General features: G+C 39.2%; 1 protein-coding gene across 1 annotated transcript; it reads left to right on the forward strand.

The window, feature by feature from the left end:
• Nucleotides 1–6,296: 6,296 nt before the first annotated feature.
• On the forward strand, nt 6,297–8,349 carry tpbgl (trophoblast glycoprotein like). The gene has a single exon (XM_069722547.1). The coding sequence runs from the start codon at nt 6,500–6,502 to the stop codon at nt 7,571–7,573; it is 1,074 nt and encodes a 357-aa protein (XP_069578648.1). The 5' UTR covers nt 6,297–6,499; the 3' UTR covers nt 7,574–8,349.
• The last annotated feature ends 13,730 nt before the right edge of the window (nt 8,350–22,079 follow it).

Raw genomic sequence — 22,079 nt, forward strand, 5'->3', positions numbered from 1 at the left:
GTCATCTCATATTACACTGACTTTTGTTTTGACACCTCATGGCCATGTGGTTACAAGTTGAGTATCGGCATTGTATTTTTGGCATCTGAATATAAGTGTGACCAAAACTACAAAGAGGAAAGAGACAAAAACCCATAGTATAGTTCAGTCTAGCTCTGAAACAGGATCAGCACGCACTCTGACTGATTAACCCCTTCTAACAGGACTGGCACCTGACCAGTGTCTTGCCCCGACTCAGGCAGCTGATTCACTTTCCAAGGGTGTCACCGATACACTTTACCCTTCAGCAGGAGTGTCTTAACTGCCATGGGGGCATCACTATCGCCAGTCAATGATAGCCAGAAGGACAAACAGCGGTCAACGTAACATCAGATATCAACTGTTTTGTAATTCAATCTAAATTGAGACATTGCGAGCCAAGTATCCATAACATTTCTCTGTTATGTGATCGTTATAAACTCAATGTTCGTTCTGGAACAAGTGGAGACGTAAACTAATCCCTGCGGCGGAAGAGTCCTTATTGTGTAATACTAACCATTTAAAGTCATCAGGACTTTTGAGGGTTAATAATATAATTAATAGCACAGTAATTTAAATATGTGTTTCCATATGCATCACCTCAAATGATACTCGATTCCACGATTTTTATTTGTATGCAGATCCTCAGATTCTAATATACTTCTACATTTTGGACCAATGCAATGTCACAATAACCCTGAAGGATTCGTGGATGTCTCTTAAGCTCTTTGTAATTCAACCTTAATATCTTCTTGAGCGGTAAAGTATCCGCGTCGATTGATTGTTACATGATCGTTACAAAACCAGTGATCTTCAACTTCAAAAGAATCTGATCCTCGGCACTGCTTGAACTATTAATTTCCAGATCATATTGCGTTCAGACGCCAAATCTTACAGAGTTTGAGGACTATGGGTTACCAGTCGGTGAACATGATACATCAAATGGAAGTACACTCCCCCAGTCGAGACGGTAATGTGAAAAATGGAGGAATTTATGCATCACTGTGACTATGAGGCCTGAAAACATCCTTAATCTGCAATAATAATTTTTCACTATGCAGTTTATTTGGTGGATCAGTAGGATGGTTAACATGATATCATGTTGCTATATTATTTAAATAAATATTTTTACATTAATGCATTTTGCTATATTCCATATTTTAACTTTATTACATTTGATCTTTTCTTATGCATTTTATTTATTTTTCTTCTTTTTAAATGGCATTTTAATGTGTTTTTATGTTCCTTTTTATCTGATTTTATGTGAAGCATTGTGTGTAATTATCTTACTGTAAAGCACTTTGAGCTATATTTCTTGTATGAAAGGTACAATATAAATTAAGTTATTATTATTACTTATATTATATCATTAAATAAATTGAAATTATACACCCAATAGCCAACTTTTTAAGGCTTTTACTCTATTATCAGAAACCTCATATGGAGTGTTTTCTTGTCCTTTTCATAAATTATTCTCATTTACTGCTGTTGTTTTTATAGTATAGTATATCTTGTTTTTAATGCACACAAGAAAAAAATCCACTTAAATAACTTTATTCTCATATTGTAAAATTATCCTACAGATGATCCTTCATATGTCAATAGAATATATAGCTCGCTTATGTCTTTATGTGTTTAGTATCTTCGACTCAGTGATCACAATAGTTTTCCACTTAGGGCACACAGAGTGATTAGCAGCCACAGCTAACTCCTCTGACTGAGTGATTTGGCTTTGTTTGGCCGGTTGTGTTTGTCTGGCGACGGCTCACTCTATTACAAGTCTAAATGACTAATTAATGGTCCTGGGACAGGTGACACCAGCTCCTCAAGATCCATTTACACCCCCATCCCCACAGGGTTCTGACTGGACTCTTCTGCACTTCTTCACTTCTGCCTCACCTCCATCCTTCTCCTATCCTCCCCTATCCCCTCATCTCTTATTCATCCGCTGGTGGAGTACTGTTTAAGGAGCAGGTCTGCGAATAGACGGGTGGACAGCTTGAGAGACAGGTGGAGAAGACTAATAGTGCTGCAGAGCTGCAATTGGTATGGGAGGGAGAGCCAGATAGAAAGAGTGAGGTGGGTGATATGTTTCTATCTTCACTGAACCCCTGATCTCCAACTGCTTATGGGCACAGCACACCCGCACTGCAGGAGTTTTGTGTTGGGTTGCTTTTTGAAGGGATGGACACTATCAAACATCCACAGTACAGAAAGATAAAGAGGAAACTACTGTACACTCATAAGCACCCTGATGTACAGTAGCACAGTACATCCCCTGGCACCCACCTTAGGGGACAGCAGCAGTGGAAGAGTGTGTGTGATTCCAGCCGTTGATGATCCAGTGTACAAAGCTCCTTGAGTCATTGTCATGGCCAAGAGAGTTATTAGTCTTTGAGTCTCTACATAGAATGAAAGAAGATTGTCTCTTTTATGAAAGTTAGTCCTCAGCTTTAAGTCCTTTTCACAGCAACCTTAAAGGAACATTGCTAATCCGTCAAATGTAAGAATAGGAGCAGAATCCATAAAAGAGGCAATGCCGCAAACTGTGAGAAGGAGAAAGCAGTTTAAAGAGACCAATCTGTTACTTAAAGATTATCATTTGAGAATGCAGCATGAAAATGGGAGAAGTTGGAGAAGGGAACTGGACAGACAACATTGGTTGTACAATATTATGAAATATAAGAAACCACAGCCTCAAACACGAGTTGAATAATCGGAACATGCCTTTGACACTATCACAACAACAAAAAATTGCATATTTACATGTTGACCATAATATTTTTTTACATGAATTGACATGAATTTCAACATAATGTTTAGGCTACAGTACAGCATTAAATGCAGCATTACATCAGTACTCTTTTAATACTACAATACACAACAAGCATCTTCACACACTTTTCTCTCTGTTGTTATAGTTACCAGAGAGATGATTAAGGTGCAAGTATTGTCCTGATGAGAGATTGTGTTGAGCCGTGATAGGATAGCTAAGCACCTAACGCCTACTGATACCCTCAGGTCTGGACCACTGTTTGTGAGGTTACTTGTGTACACATGTGTGCTTGTGTCCCTTACTTGGGTTATATTGGATGCTATTTAACAAAGAGTAAGTCCAACATGTGTCAGTCATGTGCCAGCTGGAGGGAGGATGAAGGAAAGAGCCATCTGCCTGTTAAAACAAGGTTAATGAATGACAAATGACACAGAGGGGATGAAGGAGAAAACCAAAATGTGAGAGTGGAATACAGAAGCAGTTCGCGGTGGATATATAACTTTACGCACATCATAAATGAAATGCAATTGTGCATGGATGTAATCAAATGTAGTCAATGCATACATGCTGTAGTGCACTAATACATACATGCAAAATTAGGATGCTTCTGTTCTAGTAATTTAGCATGTGCACCAGATCTGTCAGAAATAATGACACACCTGAGGATAAGAGCAAAAACTTAACTGCCAAGGTCAGCGGCAACTGCTCACTGACCCTTAAACTCACGCACATTTTCACTGTAGTCAGGAAATAGGGATGGGCAGCTTTGGGTAAATCAATTACGAGGTTCAGTGTCAAATTGAAGGCCATGAAGAGGGCACCATAATAATATCCCAGCCGTAGCCTGTGAATAGCAGGCACCACTAAATCAGCTCTCTGCGCCGTCAGATAGAGCGGACACCCGTGGAGCAGGCAGAGGAGAAGAGAGAGGGGACGCAGAGGACTGAACAGATATCCTTGTTTGTTTGGAGGAAGAAATAGCGTCCCGCGCACCTTAATGGGCAAAACAACCTGGCGTTAATATGGCCCCCTTATCAGGAGCTCCAGCAGTATGGCCATTCTCCATCATTCACTATCTCTTTCTGTCTTGCTGTCTCTCTGTCCCAGTTTCTCTACTCTCCCTCTCCCAGCATCTATATTTACATCTCCACCATAACCATTGAAGTCCATCCTCTCCTGATGGAGTGCTCTTGGGCATGACAGCAAACTGCAATCAACTCCAGACTCCCCTGCTCCTACTGTCCTTTAAACTAACAGTTTGTGATATTGAGAAATACATTTATTTGATTGACAAGATCTAGTTGAAAAGATCAATGCCACGTCCATACCGCTTGTTATTCCTTCAATTAGTTTTATTTAGTCAGTTGTAATGATAGTGTCTTAAGTCTTTGTTTACTCTTGCCCAGGTAATTCAGTGTAGTCTGGTTGTTTATCATGATTTGGTTCCCTACCTTCCAGCTAAGGTCAATTTCCATTCAACAATACATATTGTTAACTCTGTGACAGCTTGGGGAAAGTCCTTGAGAGTTTCAACATGAAAATGCTAAGCCCCAGGCCCACATAGAAATGGTTTTCCCAGATTGGTGTAAAAGAGCTCGACTTGCCTGCATAGTGCCCTGACCTCAACCCCACCAAACAGTTTAAGATGAATGGAGACCTATAAGGTTAAAATCAATGTCAGTTCCCAACCTCACCAGTGCTGCTGTTGCTTAATGGGCACAAATCCCTGCAGCCACTGTCCAAGGACAGAACATACACACCATGGTTTGATGCTTTTTTCCTATGCGTGTGGTCTCACTTACTCAGAACACACACACGTAGAGCGAATGCAGAAAAAAAGTCCAAATGATTTTAACTTAATTTGTTGATTGACCATTGAAGTCAGGTCATCCTGAAAGTTATTTTGGATTCGGTTACCATTAATTATGGGAACACATGATAGTGTGGAATCTATTACGTATTATTTGGCCTGTCTGTCTTGCTTTACTCTTCTGTGCAATCTGTGGACCTGAGTCTCCCTTTTTTTCTCTTAAAAAGTCTGTTTTGCTTCTTCTCTTTTACTGTTTTCCCTTTCCTTCTTTCTTTCTGCTCTCAGAATGAACTGCACTGCTGTGCCATCCAGAGCTATCCATGGTAGCGACCCTTGGGCTGCCTCTGACTGCTTCCCATGTCCCCATCTTTTAGATTGTTTTTTCTTTCCCATTGCATTTTGAATTTCTTCTCAGTTAAAATAAACTAACCATATCTCTATCTCTTTTTTTATTCTTTAATTTTTAGGCTACTTCTTTCCTTTTCACCTTTTGAACACAGAATAATAAAAGTTCCATTAGTGAACTATTCTTATGTGGAGCTGTCCATTGTGCTGAACCTCTCTGTTTTATAATGAGCAGACTTTCTTCCTTTCTGTCTCTCTTTCTCTTTTGCTAACATGCTTTATTCTTCTCCATGCTGCTAGTTTATTAATCTAACCATTTTGTCCAGCAGATAATTATGTTGGTGCAAGAATACTTACACCAAATTATTTCACTGTTTCCACTTGCAATAGAAGATGTGTTGAACTTTTGCAGTGTACTATGCCAGTGTGACCTCATAGCAAAACTGCAAGCCACCTAATTACCTAATTAGAGTATAATCCTCTTCAATTTCATTACTCCCAGGCTTAGATGTAAATCTCAGTTGTTTCATCTCCTATTTTCAGCGCAAGTAATGACACAAAATGACAGATTAGTCCCAGCACCACTCACCAATGCAAAACTCTAGCTTATTTATTCAGGCCTATTGATTTGTTTGCCAACTCCTGACTGTAGATATGGAGAGAGTGATCAACTCTCCAAAAGTGAGCTTTCTTTCTTTGGAAAATGGATCAACAGGAAAGAATTGACTGAGTGACCAGTTAAACAGGCTCACTGCCCGCTCATAATTACAGCAACACATTTTTTAACGAATATAAGAAGCTGTAAATGAAGGCTGTAATAATGGAAACATGTAGAGGGAAATAAACAACAGCCTTGGAATAAAATTATCATATCCATCCAGTCCTAATAAATAATGCTTACTTGTTGTTCAAATTGGGTGAATTCATTTTTGTGATTACATTTCTAACGAATCCTTTTGAATATTGAAAGTAGCATTGTGATTTAGCTTATGGCGTTTTTCCAATGGCAGATATTTAGGAGAGTATTTCTTCAGCCAACACAACATTAAAATAATTTACTCTGAATAACTTTCAAAGGCTGTTATATGCATATTAAGTTATTCTGCAAGTCCTCTTTTAAATAATAAACAATAAATTACACATTAGGATGACTTGGAAGTTCCCCGTGTTCCGCTCACTCCCTCTCTCTCCCTCTCTGCCCCCCTCTCTCTCACTCTACCCCCCTCCTCCCTCTCTCTCTCTCTGACAGGCGTCAAAAAATACCACCAAGGGAGCGCTGATCAGCAGCTCTCCACGAAGCTACAGTCGGCTGCTGTCCATCGCTCTGATGCGTAAATATCCCAAAGAAAACTCCTCTTTTCTCCAAACAGATAAACCGAGACTGAGGTGACAATGGATAGAGCGGGTTTTTTTTTATTCTGATTGTTCAAAGTAAAGCCATGCCGGACTGATTCGACTTTATACCTGTGAGAGGATTGTAGTCGGTCACCTTCTTTCCAACACCAATCGTAATATTCCTGTTATTTAACAAAAAAAAACAACCCAAAAAAATGAGAGAGAAGATGTGGATATTTTACTGTGGCGACGATTCAAAGTGTATTTTTCCTATTTGGAATCACTGGTGTTTGTATTACGCAGCAGTGGTGTGTTTGTTATTTACACCAGTCAGGACGGACGATGCTTGCCCGCCGTCCTGCATCTGTGCCAGAGACTCGGGGACGGTGACGTGCCTGGACGGGGAGGACACCGAGGTACCGAGAGACATCCCGGAGTGGACGTCCACCTTAATACTTAAGGGGAGAAACATCTCAACTTTACAGCATGGTGCGTTCATGACCAACGGCACGGAGTTGGAAATGACGACACTCTCGCTGTCCTATAATGGAATACAGTCTATTGAACCTTATGCTTTCCTGGGACTCCCCCAGTTGCATTTGCTGGATCTGAGCCACAATCAGTTGGAGTTTATCTCATCTCGGGCTTTCCACGGATTGCCAGAGCTGCGCTCTCTTTACCTGAATTATTCTGTATTGCCTTCGGCCACGGCGCAGCTCTCAAATGCGCTCAGCACACAAACTTTGCGCAACCTCCATAGACTGGAGTTGGCGGGAAACAAACTCCAGTTTATACCCATGCTGAGATTAGATATCTATAACCTGCATGCGTTAGTGCTGATAAATAACTCAATAGAGAGCATCGGGGGGGAAAACGTAACCAGTTTGTACCATCAAAGGCGCATACGCGTCTACTTGTCTTCAAATCCGTTTCGGTGCAACTGTGAACTGGAGGCGTTTTACTACTGGTTGAAGAACTCATCCCAGTGCCCGGACTCAGGGCGTCTCCTGTGCAGTGAACCGGAGGCCAAAAGGGGGATTCCCGTGGAAAAGCTACGGGGAGAGGACGTGGATTGTATGAACGAGAACCTGGAGGCGGTCTCATACGTGTTCCTCGGTATAGTGCTGGCTCTGATCGGGGTGGTGTTTCTAATGGTGCTCTATCTCAACCGGGGAGGTATCAAGCGCTGGCTCAACAACATCAGAGAGGCGTGCCGAGACCACATGGAGGTCTACCATTACCGCTACGAGCAGGACTCGGACCCAAGACTGGCCAATGTAGCTGTTTAACACAGCAGCACCAGAAACGACGTTTCAGGGGGGAGTAATGCGAGCTGGAGGACTATTTTATCAAGCAGACTGGCAGTGGCACTGTCACAATCAAAAGCTATGGTTTTTAAAATCAGTTTTATCATTTTTAGCAACTGGCCTAAACTGCAAGTTTCTCTGGGATATGAACAGAGCCATAGACAGTTTAGTGACTATACGAGACTATTAAGTGTTCATCTTGCACAACTTGAACTTCTAAGCAGTTATTGTACATATTGTATATAAGTATCTCCTGAAGACAGGTATGCTTTTCATGCATCATGTTAACTTATGCAGTCAGCAGCTTGTCAGCGAGCATTATTTATCTTATTAGCTATGTGACAAATGTATAGTGGAGGTATATAGGATTTGTCATTTGAAAAGATGAAAGGAAATCATGAATCAATGTTATTACTGCAGCCCCTGAAAACTGTTCAACAGTCCAGACACAGGAAACTCTGCTTTTAATGTACTGAGGGAGCACGTATTGCAAATATTAAGAGGAAAAAGTGGAGAAGGATGGTGGTGTGTTTGTTGGAATGCCATGTTTTGTCCAAGCAGATGGTGCTGAAGTAAGCTGTTGTATTTCATTATAAAACACGAGGGAAAAGTCACCAACCTTGTCTTCAAGAATAGCCTTTGACCCCTGAAAATGACATGTATCATCTGACACCAGGTCAGTTCATCAGTGAGGTGGTGAAAGAGGAAGAGACCGATTCTAGCCATGCATGTGATTGTAGTAGGCGTAGAAAACCAACCAAAACATGAATAAAAGGTCAAATAAAAATGGTGAGTAAGCAGTGTTCTTTACGTCTGGACATTTTATCATCACTGTCAGGGAATGCTGACTTCATGCAGCACTGTGCCAGGAAAATAAAGAGACGGAATGTTTCTCTGTCGTGGATGTAAATGTTCTAGATGCATGTAGGAGTGAGGGCTAAGAAAGTGTAATGGCAGAAACAAGTCCCATCGTCACCGTGAGTCACCAGAAAAGGTCTGGACTATCTCATCTGCTTCTTTTTCAAGCACCAAAGACTGGGAGAGGTCTGCATGGGGAGATATAGCAGAAAGGCGCAGCGGTGTTAATCTCATCAGCACTGCAACCAATAAACTGTGGAAAATGAGGGTCGACCTGTGATGTTGGTATCTCTCTGTGGCTCAGAGCTCATCAGCTCTCCGAAGATCTAAACGATCACAGGGATTTCAGAAACAAGGTCAAGCATGAAAAGCTTGCAAAAAAACCCAGTGTAAGCTTGCATTAGTGGTGGGGGGCAAGAGAGCAAATATAAATATTGTGCATGTGGTCAGGTGGCCTGACAAAACTACCCAGAATCAGTGTGATTTTAACTACTTTCCCTTTCCCACAAATCATAATAAAGGTGATTAATATTCCAGATTTAAGGTGACAAATGGATGATCTGCACTGGACTTGATGTACAGCCATGAAAACAGACCAAACAAATAAATAGATCAGTTTGAAACACAGTGCCCCGTCTAAGCACTTTCTTTTTATCCACAAATTACAATGTAAGATATTTACAGATTAAAGTACAGCATAAACGGCATACAATGAATGGACAGATAGATATTGTGTACTTGCGCAGGTCTCGATCATCATTTTCACCTCGAATTTGTTCGCTCTTGACTAATTTAGGGTATTTCATTGTGTCAGCAGTGGAGGAGGCACCTTTACACAACAACAGCCATCAAAATGTGACACACTGCCACTTGTTGACATGCCAGTGTACCATACACTGTCGTGTTGTATATGACAGCTGAGGGGATACATTTAATCATCAAGACAGCAGTTTCCGAAGATAAAAGCATTTGTGTGCTGTATATGCATGTCTCGGGTAACAGGAGTCTACAGCCATGCCAGCAGCTGTGTGAGGCTCTACTTAAAAGGCTGCACAGTGGTGGTTTGATCCAAATGGACCAATATGCTAACATCCTCACAGTGACAATGCTGGTGTTAAGTAGGTGGAATGTTGATCATATTTACCTTCTTAGTTTAGTGTTTTAGCATGAGCAGGATTAGTACCAAACACAGACTGAAGGTAAGGGTGGTGGAAGTGTCATCATTTTTCAGGTATTTGGTCTTAAAATTAAGACTTGGGCCAATTAAAATGTTTCCCTTATGATGCACTGGAGAAAAAGAAAAAAGGATCAGCACGGTTATTAGAACTGAGCCTGTCTGCACCATTCAGCAGTTGTTACTTCATGATATTGCAGGCATATGATCACCATCATGAATGTTTTATGGAAATGCGCATAATAGCTGCCCAATATATCAGTCTGGAGCAAAGTGGTGGCTTAATTTAAACAGTCCAGTGTTGATGAGCACCAAGAGTCCATGATGTGAAACATGACGTAATGTCACTGCGTCAAAAGTAATTCAGAGTTTTGGGTATTAAAAATGGGTCATAGATGCACCCAACAGTGGAGCGACACGTCACTGAACATGTATAACGTTTGATAAATAATTGAGGGAGATTTAAGTAACATTGTGGGAGAAAAACCCTGAGACAGGTAGAGATGAGAGAGCTGATGTCACACATCATCTGAACTTACTGTATGTGTTGTTTTCATGACTAGTTTCAGCTGAAATTCATGCCACTGCCCGGTATTTCTCCAAATGTAAGCCTTAAGGAATCTAGAAACACACACACACACATACACACACACACACACACACACACACACACACACACACACACACACACACACACACACACACACACACACACACACACACACACACACACACACACACACACACACACACAGGAAACACACTGCACTGGTTTGGGATCGCATACAAAATATTCTCTCACATCATCATCAGTCTTACAACCTTATTCAAAGAATACATCATCTTCTGAGCACCAGATGTTCTGAACTGGGCACTACTGAACACAACTCACTGGTACTCAATGACCTTCACCTTGTTATTTAACAATCCTGGGTCAGCTCGACTTTGACTGAATCTCCTTCATCTTTTTCTCTGTGATCTGTTTCTCTTTAATCATCAGGGTTATTTTTTTTTCTTCTCTTTTCCAGGATTCGGAGACATAAATAAAGAGGTAGCAACAACACAATGTTCCGCAGGCTTCAACTCTGCACTCTCTGTGTTCTTTACTTGTCATTGCTCCATTTCTTCCATTTTTTTGTTTTTTGTTACATTCTCCTAACAAATACAGTATTTGTCAAGGACTTCCTCCTGCACCTCCACCCCCACCCACCTTCTCTCCGTCTGTTCCCCTCTCTTCTTCATCCAGGTAAATGACTTTATCCAGTTGAGTGACTTTGTAAGGACGCAGGGACAGGGTTTAAGCTGAGCCCAGCAGAAGGCGAAGAACAGAAGAAGATAGATAAAGAAAAAGGGGAGTCGAGAAAAGATTCATTAGAGTTCTTTAGTCCAGGCACCAACTGCCCTTGCCTTATGCAAAGCGATGACTCATCGTCTTGCTCTATATACGAATGTCTGGGAGGCCAAAGCCCAACTGCAAACTCGGGGAGGTGTCTGAAATGAACTGGAAAATATGATATTTATTGTTGAAAAGCTCATTCTTAACTAAGCATCTGAACTTCAGTCCACTTCTTAAAATGACCTCCATCCTTCCTCTATAGAAACACTTGATGTCTCTCAGTCCATCAGCCACCAACTGAATATTCGGGCTATCTTTGCACATGCATCACTGGGTGGAAGTACAAATGTTTATCCTGGGATGCTGAATGTTGAGAAGTCCGTGATGTGATATGCAAATGCCAGTTTGTAGTCTGCTGATTACTGGTTATTGATTGCTAGAGCAGGAGGGGGGGGTGGCTCTGTAGAGGAGGAGGAGCAGTGCTACTATGGGCAGGAGGAGGCTAAAAGTCAAATCTGTCTTTGTTCAAGTTTATAAAATGTCCAATAGCAGATGAGGTTTTTCAACAGTAAAAGCTCCTCTTTTAACATGAACTCAAAGGTCAAGGGAAAATCCTCTCCTTTACATCACGTGTGTGCATATCTTTGTTTGTATGGAACTACTGTTGAAGAATTATTATTTTTTTTTTTTTTTTTTTTAAATCTCCCCTACTCCTGCTATCAATGCTCTACACAAAATCTGTGTGTAGAACTTTCTTCTGCAATCCACAAATCAAACTTCAACCGTTTTTGAGGACTGACTCAAATAGAAAGAAAAAAAAAATCAATATTTGTGATGTTATTTTTTACCTGTATACAAAATGCATTTTGAGCAGGACATTTTAGAGCTGAAAAATCCACTTGTCTTTGGTGGTGAACTATCTCACACCTAGTTTGGAATGCTCTATTTTAGTCTTTTGTTTTTAGTTGATTTATAATGATGGAATAGGATCAAACTGGGACAAAATATCAGTGAGGCCTAATAAAATATACCTAATTAATTAATAATAAAATATTTACTTTGACTAATTTTAGCCTGTCTTTGGACAAAGTTCCTCAAGTTAAACACAAGTTAATTTGAGAAGACTGATATTATGTCAGTTTTGAAAACCCTTTGTTCAGTGGGAGGTTGTTTTGGTATTGAACAGTTCTGTATGTTCTGCATACACCTATATACCACTTAGTATTCCACAGTGAAGTGGAAATAATGAACGATTATAATGTATCCTGGGTAAATGTGCTCCCCTAGTGTCCGTCACCATTCACTCCTCTCTCTCTTTTAGCTTTTGAAAGGCTGATCTTACAGAAGTCCACTTGAGATGCGGCTTCAGATTTTGGAGAACTGAAACATGATTTACAGGGAGAGGATGAAGAGGACTCCCCCAGGAAGAACAGCAGAGGGGAAGCCACAGAGGGCTGTTTAGTCGCTGCTGAAACACACACAGTTCTGAGTTTGTGTAGTAGAAGGGGTAGCCATTTGACAATTACAGTATTTACTTTGAATTAAACAGCAGCTCTCCCGACCAACCTTAATGGCACATCGTTAGTGGAAACCCGCAAACATTTCCTCCCAGTCTGAATTGTTAGAGTGCAGGCTTAGGACTCACTAACAGGTTCTTATGAGATTAATTAAGCTTAGATTGGAACAGTAAAAGGTTTGTTTGTTACAGGCGAGGTCATTAACCAGCATTCAGTGGTAATGTCATCACAAATGGAGCTCATTAGAAAAACTCCCATGTGTCAAACAGGCAGGAGTGAATCGTTTGTCTGGGGTCACGGTGTCCCTGAAGATGTATGGAACAAAATTCCCTGAAAGTGCATTTAAAATCAAACAGATTTTAAATGCACTTTCAGGGAATTTTGTGCGTTTGGCATGTGCCATCATATTATTTTATTGGCTTCTGTCACACATCTAAAGCTCATGCACAGTAAAATTAGATTAGTATGAAACGATAATCAGTGGTGGATGAAGTGTGATATTGAGAGCCTCTCTCTGGACTCTAAGGTCAAAGGTCCTGTGGGTTTAGATTAGGACCACTCGGGTATTAAAGAGGATGACTGTAGTCCTGACCTGGAATGTGGATAAACACAGTTGGCTGGTCGATGGGCCTTTGACCAGGAGAACAGATTATTTCTTAAGAAGCTGTACAGATGCTTCAGATGTATACGCACACTAATTAAGACCACAGACGCCTGTCAATATCTAGGAAGAAATAATCAACGATGTATGGAATATGATGATGAGAAAGAGCTTTGACCTTGATAGCTCCACCGTAGGGCACACATTAATTTCAATCTTGTTCACTCCAGCAGGGGCACAGGTGCTCATTTTGGATGAGATAATTTGGTTAAGATTATAATTCAGACACCGTGAGAGTTTTCAAATTATTGCTCTCATTAAAATTTTAACCAAAGGATCCTAATAAGGCCTATACTGAGCTGTTTCTATAATCTCCTGTTTCTATATTCTATATATCACAGACACTGGCTGTTGACCTAAGGTCTGGGAGCAGCAGTTGTTGAGATGATTAGAAATGGCAGATAAAGTTGCAAAGAGGTTATAAATTAAGTAAGTGATAAGTGCAAAAAATAAGGTATATAGAAAGGGGGGAGTCTCTCCTTTTATAATGGCATGCCTTTTTTAGACAGCGTCATTGAGGAAGGAGCGTTCATAATGAGAGAAAATGCAAGGGGTCCAAAGTGCATTTGGATTTGCTTTTAGCGGAGAAAAATATTATGGAAAAAAGAAGAAGGATAATCAGAACAAAGACGAGAAGGTTCCGTGAAGCTATGCTGCTTGGACCCCTATTAAGCATTAACCACCAATTAATTAACAGTTAGTTAATGGTTAAATAATCATGTATTAAGGTTGTTCATGTTAATTAAGGTATGAATTGATGAATTAAGGGTGCGGTATTAGCAAATACAGTAACAAGCATTAACTACCAGTTAATTAAGGGTTAGTTAATGGTTAAATAATCATTTAGTTCATGTTAATTAAAGTATCCATTTATGCCTTACTTAATAGTTATTAAGGGTGCTATTGGCACTAGTAACACAGTAATAAGCATAAAATACCAGTTAATTAACGCTTAGTTTATGGCTAAATAATCATTTATTAACTAATGTATCACTTTACGCCTTACTTAATATTTATTAAGGGTGCTATTGGCTAACTGATAATTTCGGTAAAGTTTGGATTTACAGTTTTTGCTGCCAAATCACTTTTAGCTGAGAGAAAATAATCCAGAACAAGAGGAAGAATCTGAACAAAGACAAGAGAACAGCTATACTGCATAGACCCCTAATTGAAGTGTATAAATATGATATTATGATATAATAAACACCATTTAAAAAAGACAAATCACACCTCTGGCGTTTGTTTACCAATGCAAGCCCCTCAATATGAGTTGAGTTGGAATTATCGTCTAATTTGGTGTTCAAAATACCAGTTATGGATAACGTCCTGGCTTTCATGGAATCCTAAAGTGTATATCAGACAAACAGCTCTTACTTATTTTCTTACCACATTTTACCCAAAACAACACAGTGGCTTTGGTTTGATTACTGTAGCGCAACGATATTTCAATACACTTTCTGTAATCACTAAAGCTGTTTTTAAAACTGATAAAAGAACATTTAGAGACCTCATCACAATTATTCATGCTAATTACTTGGAAATGTTGATTGCTCGTTAAATCGGATTTCCATTAATCACAACCGTCTACTGTAGCTCCGCTAATTAGCTTTTCAGTTTGGTGTGTGTGTGTGTGTGTGTGTGTGTGTGTGTGTGTGTGTGTGTGTGTGTGTGTGTGTGTGTGTGTGTGTGTGTGTGTGTGTGTGTGTGTGTGTGTGTGTCATTCAAATGACTGTGTAAAAAAATGCAGTCTCAGCAGTATGAATATTTCATGCTGTCCTTCACTCAAGAGAAGCTGCTGATCCTCTTGCCGGTCATAATGTTGGTCCGTTACTGCAGAGACGGAAACAGCATCTGCTCTGACAACCTGTCTGTCACTTTCAAAGAGCTTCAAAGAGCTCTTTCCTCTCAGTCCAGCCTTCAAGCCAACTATAACAACCTGAATTTCAACATGCACCCACAGCACACGCCATCACATCACAATACGTTCACCTCTTACTCTCAGAGCAGCAATGACAGAAAAATCCAACCGAGATTATGCAAATTTTGTGTGTTAGATACTGACAGAACAATGACAAGGCCTTGTTCTCAAACTGATACATGCAGCTCCAGCGTTAGGCATTATGGGCTGTAGGTTACCTTGAGGAGCACACAAGAGTAACCTGATTATATCGTTCTGTGTGCATACAAGTGCACACCAACTTTCTGTCCTATTCTAAAGTTTTTAAACTGTCAATTACTACCCCCATGTGGCCATTTGGCTACAAGGCAGCTGCGCAAAGTCAACTAGATGAGTGGATGTTGCGTTCGCCTTTGCCAGCCTTCAGGTCCCATGAAAAGGAAAACATCACCCTTTGTAGAAAAAATTAATTATTATTATCCTTAATTATTTACATAATTTCTCTCCTCCTGTGTGTAAGAGCTCAGTAGCATAATCTGCAACCACAGCGGAAACATCAAAATCTGATTTAAAAAAATCTCCTAACTCTGAGTAGCTAGTTTTTTAAGTTGGTAGAGATGATCGTTAAAATAAATGTATCTATTATTGTGTTTTTCCTGCTGGGCCCTCTTACTGTACATTAATGAAGCCAATGTAGAGTGACATTCTTTATCCATTGTTATATTTATTCTTTATCTCGGTTGGTTTGCTGTGTATTCTTCATGATATGTTGTTTTTGAATTATTAGTTAATTCTCAACTGCTAAGTACGTTTGAGTCAATATGGTGCCCACCCTAACCACAGCAGATCTGACTGAATCATGGCCTCTGTCCTTTACTGATCACCTGCCAAAAACACCAAAGATATGCCTCTCTGTCTATCTGCAGTGATTGTGCAGCCAGGAGAAATTCTGAACGACAATTATAAAATATTGACCCCTGTTATCAGTCAAATTTCTGAATCTGCTGTAAACAGTGAGTCCACTGATGGATTTTTAATTATGCATTAACAGATCTCTGATCTGAAAGAACATAAACGTGACGTAGCAGATTTCCTAAATAGAAAGCATGAGGAATTCTTATATTCTGAGGGATTCAGTCGCACAGTATATATTCATATTTTGAATATTCAAGGCTCCTTGAGACTCCTCGAAGGAGAAAGAGGTAGGTGAGGATTGATAAATGCGATACGGCAAATGACCTTCTATTAACTCACATCCGCACAATTACTTTTAGAGTATGAATGATACACTAATGTTGGCACGTCTGCTTGTTGTTATTTGCTTCACTAATCATGTACAGAAACATTACTCCCTCTAGATTTTAATTGGGAGATTTAATTGTCAGTTCAATGCTTGTTGATAGAGGCAAATGAGATTAATTAGGCTCAAGCCTTGACAGTGAAAGTTCTTATTTATTACAGACAAGGTCATTAACCAGTGTGCCCTGGAGATGACATAAATGGGTCTCATTACAAAAGCACTGGGAGGCAAAGCACTTGAAGATAAAGACAACATCAGGGAATATGAGAGAATTTCATCATCTAAAAATTACATTACATACACTTAACTGTTGTATGATAATGGTGAAGTTTTCAGTGATACAGTCATTTCACTAGTGTTGAGTGATATAACAGCGTACACAGTGAGATGTCTGTCAAACATCATTTAAACAGAGGTAGTTATTCATTTAAATATCAGTGGTTGCATTAAGATATTGCTGGCAGTGTTGCAAATTCATGAGGAGGACTGCTTGGTAGCAATATTTAATTTACTGATTTTGAATATCAGTGTCAAGAGGTACTTTGATATCAGAATATATTTAACCACACAATTCAATCAGGCAAAGAACACAGTAACTGCAACCACACAACAAATGCCATCAAGACAGTATTACAAGTGTTGACTTCAGGAGAGTTACAAATATGGGTAAAGAGTGTGGTGGAGCTAACACATATAAGTGACACCAGTGCCCAGTGTGATTTCCCCCCCCTCCCCCCCGAGAACATTAATTATATTCTGAGTTTCACACTTCATTCAGCCTCAATGGACACATGTGCTCATTTTATATCCATTACCTTGGAGTGAAAGGAATCATAAATCAACATCAGGGTTTAGTGAAATGTAGACCAGGCAGTTTAGCTGCCATAAATCATGCATACTGTTAGTGAGCAGCAGGAAAAGTTAAAATGGCCCCTTACAAAGCAGCTAAAAGTGCTGAGTTAAATATAATGTTTTGAAAAGAAGTCCTTAATATCCTTTTTAAAATCCTAACATCAGCCGAGGCCAAATGTTTAACGTGATCGCTATCCATGGTCCTGAAACATCCACAGCCACTGTTGGACCTTTCCTATCTGCTGATATCAATTCATGGACTGTCTCTCTCTCTTGTGATATCAGGAGCCTGACTCTGTTTTTTTTACCCACTAACTTACATAAATCAAAGCCCCGTCCAGCTTCACGGGTCCCCTGCTGCTGCAAATCATCAGGAGTTTCTCACGAGTTCATTCCAGTACAAATTGACCAAGTTCAGTGTACTAATCAAACATGGATTGACCTGAACATACAATACACTTGCAGACCAAGGAACATTAAACTGACATGCTTTTTATGTACTAATATTCAGTCTTGTCTGGCAGTGTGACACTTTGCTGAGATTGTTAACTACAACCAAGATTCATTTTATCATCAGTGAGGACACGATGATACAAAGCAAAAGGATTGTGCCTCCTAAACTCTTAAGAATCTCTCTAATGAGTCCCAGTTGTGGTGGCATCACTGGGGAATGATGCTTAATGACCTTGCTTGTAAACAGACAGTGATCCACTGTTGTACCTTTAGACTAATTAATCTCTTCCCTAGTTCATTAGATGTTGAAGGGGCCATGGGAATGTAAATATTTCAAAGTCATTACAGTTTTAGAAAAAAGCTGACACAGACAGACTTGCAGTACAAACTGTCAGTTCCCTTAACCCTCATATGTTACAATTCTCTGTAAATAATTAAAAGTAAATTGTATTCAATGTGTTCTTCTCATGTTACAGTTTATAAACACGATTTTTAAACTGCAGCTAAGCAGTTCAAATCACATATCATTACAAATGTTATTCTGTCTGAGAAGGGCCTGGATTCAGGGTGCAGAGCAAAGGATTTCTGTCTGGGAATATCCTTTATCCTCCATGCTCCTCCAACAGGGATGCGATATTACAGACTGGTTCAGCAGTTGCACTGACTTCAGTTATCATAAATCTTGCTGATGCATCAATAGACATTGCATTATCAGAGCTACTTGTCTTTATCAGGACTGTCCCAACCCTCATTTCTGTACAGGAGTGTGCCTCTTTTCTCCCTGGCTAACCTCAGATAACAAACTTACTCCTCAGGCCTTTAAGAATCTGCAGGTCAAGATGATCTCCTTCCACTCTGTGCACAATCTGATTGATTGTATAATTTATATCTGACTATAACTGTTTTTATGTAAAATATATATCAGACCCTGAATTGACTGCCTGAACGACACAGTTTGTTTCAACCTTAGTATGGTTTTGGTACTAGTTTTACTTTTAAGTGAAAAGTCTTCACATATTAACGCCACACTTGACTCTTTAATGACAAAACAAAACAAATCCTATTTTAGCAGAGTATATACCCTTCTTCGTTTCTGTGATTTCAGGTGAAATAAAATCTTTGCACAGTTTGTATACTTCATTGTAAAGTGAGACTGACACAGCTCTTATCTGCTCTGTTCTCATGGATCCTACACGGCTCTTTGCTGGGCTTTATCTCTAACTTTCATTATTATTCCTACTTTCAAACTCTCCTAAAGCCTTTAACACTCACCGCCACCTTTTCCCCATGGCTTGTCTGAAATTTGATTCTCAGGCTCTTGTGATTTATTTGCATACAGTGTTTCCAAGAAGCTATGACATTGTTGGACTTCCAGACTGCTTTGAAAGCAAATCCAATCTAGATTGTTCCTGTTTTTTTTTTTTTTAAATAATTACTGCCATTGTGATCACACAATTATCTGGGACTGAGGTGGGTCCTTAACGTCACACTGATTAGCGGGTTTCACATCAGTGCTGGTACCTGATATGTTTATTTATTATGTTTATACTCTACAGATATTTCAGGGACATTTCTGCAGACTCACCTGATTTGAATGGTACATTTAATGAATATTGTTTCCCATAACATCATGACTAACAAACCTTAAATATTTTCAGATTATTTAGAGGCAGTTTAAATTTTGTGCTACTGCACACAAGTAACTTCTAAATGTGTTGTGACCTGTCAGCCAAGATTCTGATGAATTATGTTTAATTCATTCGTTTGTGTCCATTGCCAACACAGCAAGTAACTGGAAACACAATCTAAAGTTTGTTACCTATTGTCTGTCACCCTTTTAATCCTAATTATAATGGGTGTCAGGGTGTAGCAGCTGAGACTGCAGGCCTGTTTTCCACAGCTCATCAGAGAAGAGGTGACTATTACACAATTAGCAGGTTGACTTGAGCTTTTCAGGAACACTAATGACTCATTAATATCACTGTACATCCCTTCCCATTACGCTCCAGTTTTAATTGCAAGAGACATTTTAATGGGTGCAGATGAGATTAATTAGGCTTAAACTTGAACAGTAAAAGCTTTGTTTGTTACAGGCAAGGTCCTTTGGTAATGACATCACAAATAGGGCTCATTAGCAAGGCTCCCAGGAGTCGCAGAGGCAGGAAAGGATCATTTGGTCTGGGGTCACCGAGTCCTGTTTGCTGAGAGAAATCCCCCTCAGGGAATACTATTCATTGTCAATGTCATCACATTTTGTTGTTCAGTCACTCCATTCACTCCAAGTTTAAACAAAGTGTCAACGTTTTTTGTTTAAGTTATGTACCAAGAGTGAATTACAAAAATGTTACTATTTTTCCTAAAAATCTAAATGACAGAAAGCTCTATCGAGGGTAAAGATACGACGGACTCTTCCGTCTCACTAAGAATACCCCCCAGGACACTAAAATCAAGTTTCGGCCTATGGTCAGCATCAAACCAGCAATCATATTATATGTCTATTTGTTTACTATTTTCTATTAAAGAAATGAAAACAGAAGGGGTCATCTTGTCTCTGAAATTTAAAACAGTAAGTAAGAACTTGCTGTCACTCTCAAATCAGCTAGAGGCATCTTAATACATGGACTTTACTAATGTTGTTCTTGTAAAAAACACTCATTTTTTTTTCCCATGGAAAGTTTCATAATAATGATGTTTGACTTACAGATGAAATTATGAAGAGTTATGAGATTAGTTTTGTGTGCATGATAAGTTAGAAGGCAACAAGAGATTCTCCCTTTACACAGTCACATATATAGAGTCCCAATACAGGCTAAGGTTAGGATAAGGGTTAGGGTCAGGCAAGAAGCAGCAAATCTAGAAGAAACGTACACAAGTTAATGTAATGTTTTGTGACGTGATGGAAGCACAACTGTGTGTCAGTGTGGATTGACAAAAGGCCATCTATTTAACTAATCTCCACTGTGAAACAGAAAAACGCTTGGACGGCGTAGTTTGATTCATCAGCATTCATTCATCCATCAAGGTAGTTTGAGAACACCTGGTGTAATATAAATGAAATGAGAGCTTCATGCTGACATTGAATGTACACCCACATCCATTTTCCTGTCTTTTTAATTGTTTTTGTTTCTAATAGGTGCAACCGAGATTAATTAGGAAATTAAGATTTGTTTGTTGAACTCCATTAACTGAAATTCTCTGGTGATGGCAAAACAAATTGGGCTCATTGGAATAATTTCGATTTGGCACATCATGACCTGTATAATCTCTCAACTCTCTGTTTCAGCTATATTTTCATCTGTGTTTACTTGTTCATAATGATTTCACAATGCAGTCATCTGTGGCCTCTTTGCTTACTTTCTTGTCCCTTGTAGGTTCTTTTACTACAGGCAGTCAGGTGAAAGCCTTGGCCATTTGTGGCACTTAAATTTCCACTACTGGGGTTTATCTGCATCAGTCTTATTGTAGCTTATTTGAAAACCAAAGAAATAGATTTGTTAAATAGTCCTTACCATATTTGTCTAAGATGGTATAAAGAAATTATGGTCCTACGAAAGGATTTAGATAATTGTCTTCTGACACGTGGTACTTCACACACTTCTGTTATATCTTGCTAAAGGTTCGCTCTTTCTCTCACTTGTTTGTGAAGCATCACTGAGGCGAATACTGTTTGTATCTCTGGAAAGTGAAGTGAAAACATTTCCATCAATACTGCTCATCACCTTCGGTGCCACCAACGAAAACAAAACAGAAATTTTCTAGATAATTACTTTAATTTCAATTCCAAATTGAATTTCCCAATTTTAGGACAATTATATTTAATGAGATGTTTCACTGATGAAAACAACTGAATTGGGACATGTTTAGAGCAGCTGATGACGAATTCTCTCTCATTTACAGATGTCTAGTAAAAAAATGCCGCCTGTAGACGTGAGAACTGCTTCTTTCTTTTTTTAAAACAGGAAACGGTTACAGGTTTTTAAGCACAAGTTGATTAAAGATCACAGTCTTGGTTGGTTATTAAGTCAATGTAAATTTGAATCATGAGTCACACAGACTTTTTCAATATTCAACCAAATATTTTTAGTGACATTTTAGTAGACTAAATAGGTCTTCATATTGCACGCATGCACGTGAACCCAGTCCTGAGCTACCATATGATTTAAATCAATTTATATTTTTGAATAAAATGGTCACAAAGTTGAAAATCAAATCAAATGACGCTACGACTGTATTACTACATTAATCTTTTTCCCTGTGCGTGATCTATCCCTTGTCTGTCTAAAAATGATTCCTGATTATAATGGCTAAATTTGATCTAGTAGGGAACCGAATCAAAGAAGACGTTTGTCTGAGTTGGATAAACAAAATTACCCCCAATTTTAAAATGACTAATGGTTGGATACAATCACTCTTTTTTTTTTTTTTTTTTTTTTAAGTTTA

Source organism: Brachyistius frenatus, unplaced genomic scaffold, assembly GCF_029030835.1.
Source record: "Brachyistius frenatus isolate BFR_SWC_R1_liver_20210118 unplaced genomic scaffold, ASM2903083v1 Contig_5, whole genome shotgun sequence".
Taxonomy (NCBI): Eukaryota; Metazoa; Chordata; class Actinopteri; family Embiotocidae; genus Brachyistius; species Brachyistius frenatus.

Excerpts from the sequence above, each read along its gene's own strand:
- tpbgl (XM_069722547.1), top strand. The coding sequence starts at position 6,500 with ATGAGAGAGAAGATGTGGATATTTTACTGTGGCGACGATTCAAAGTGT.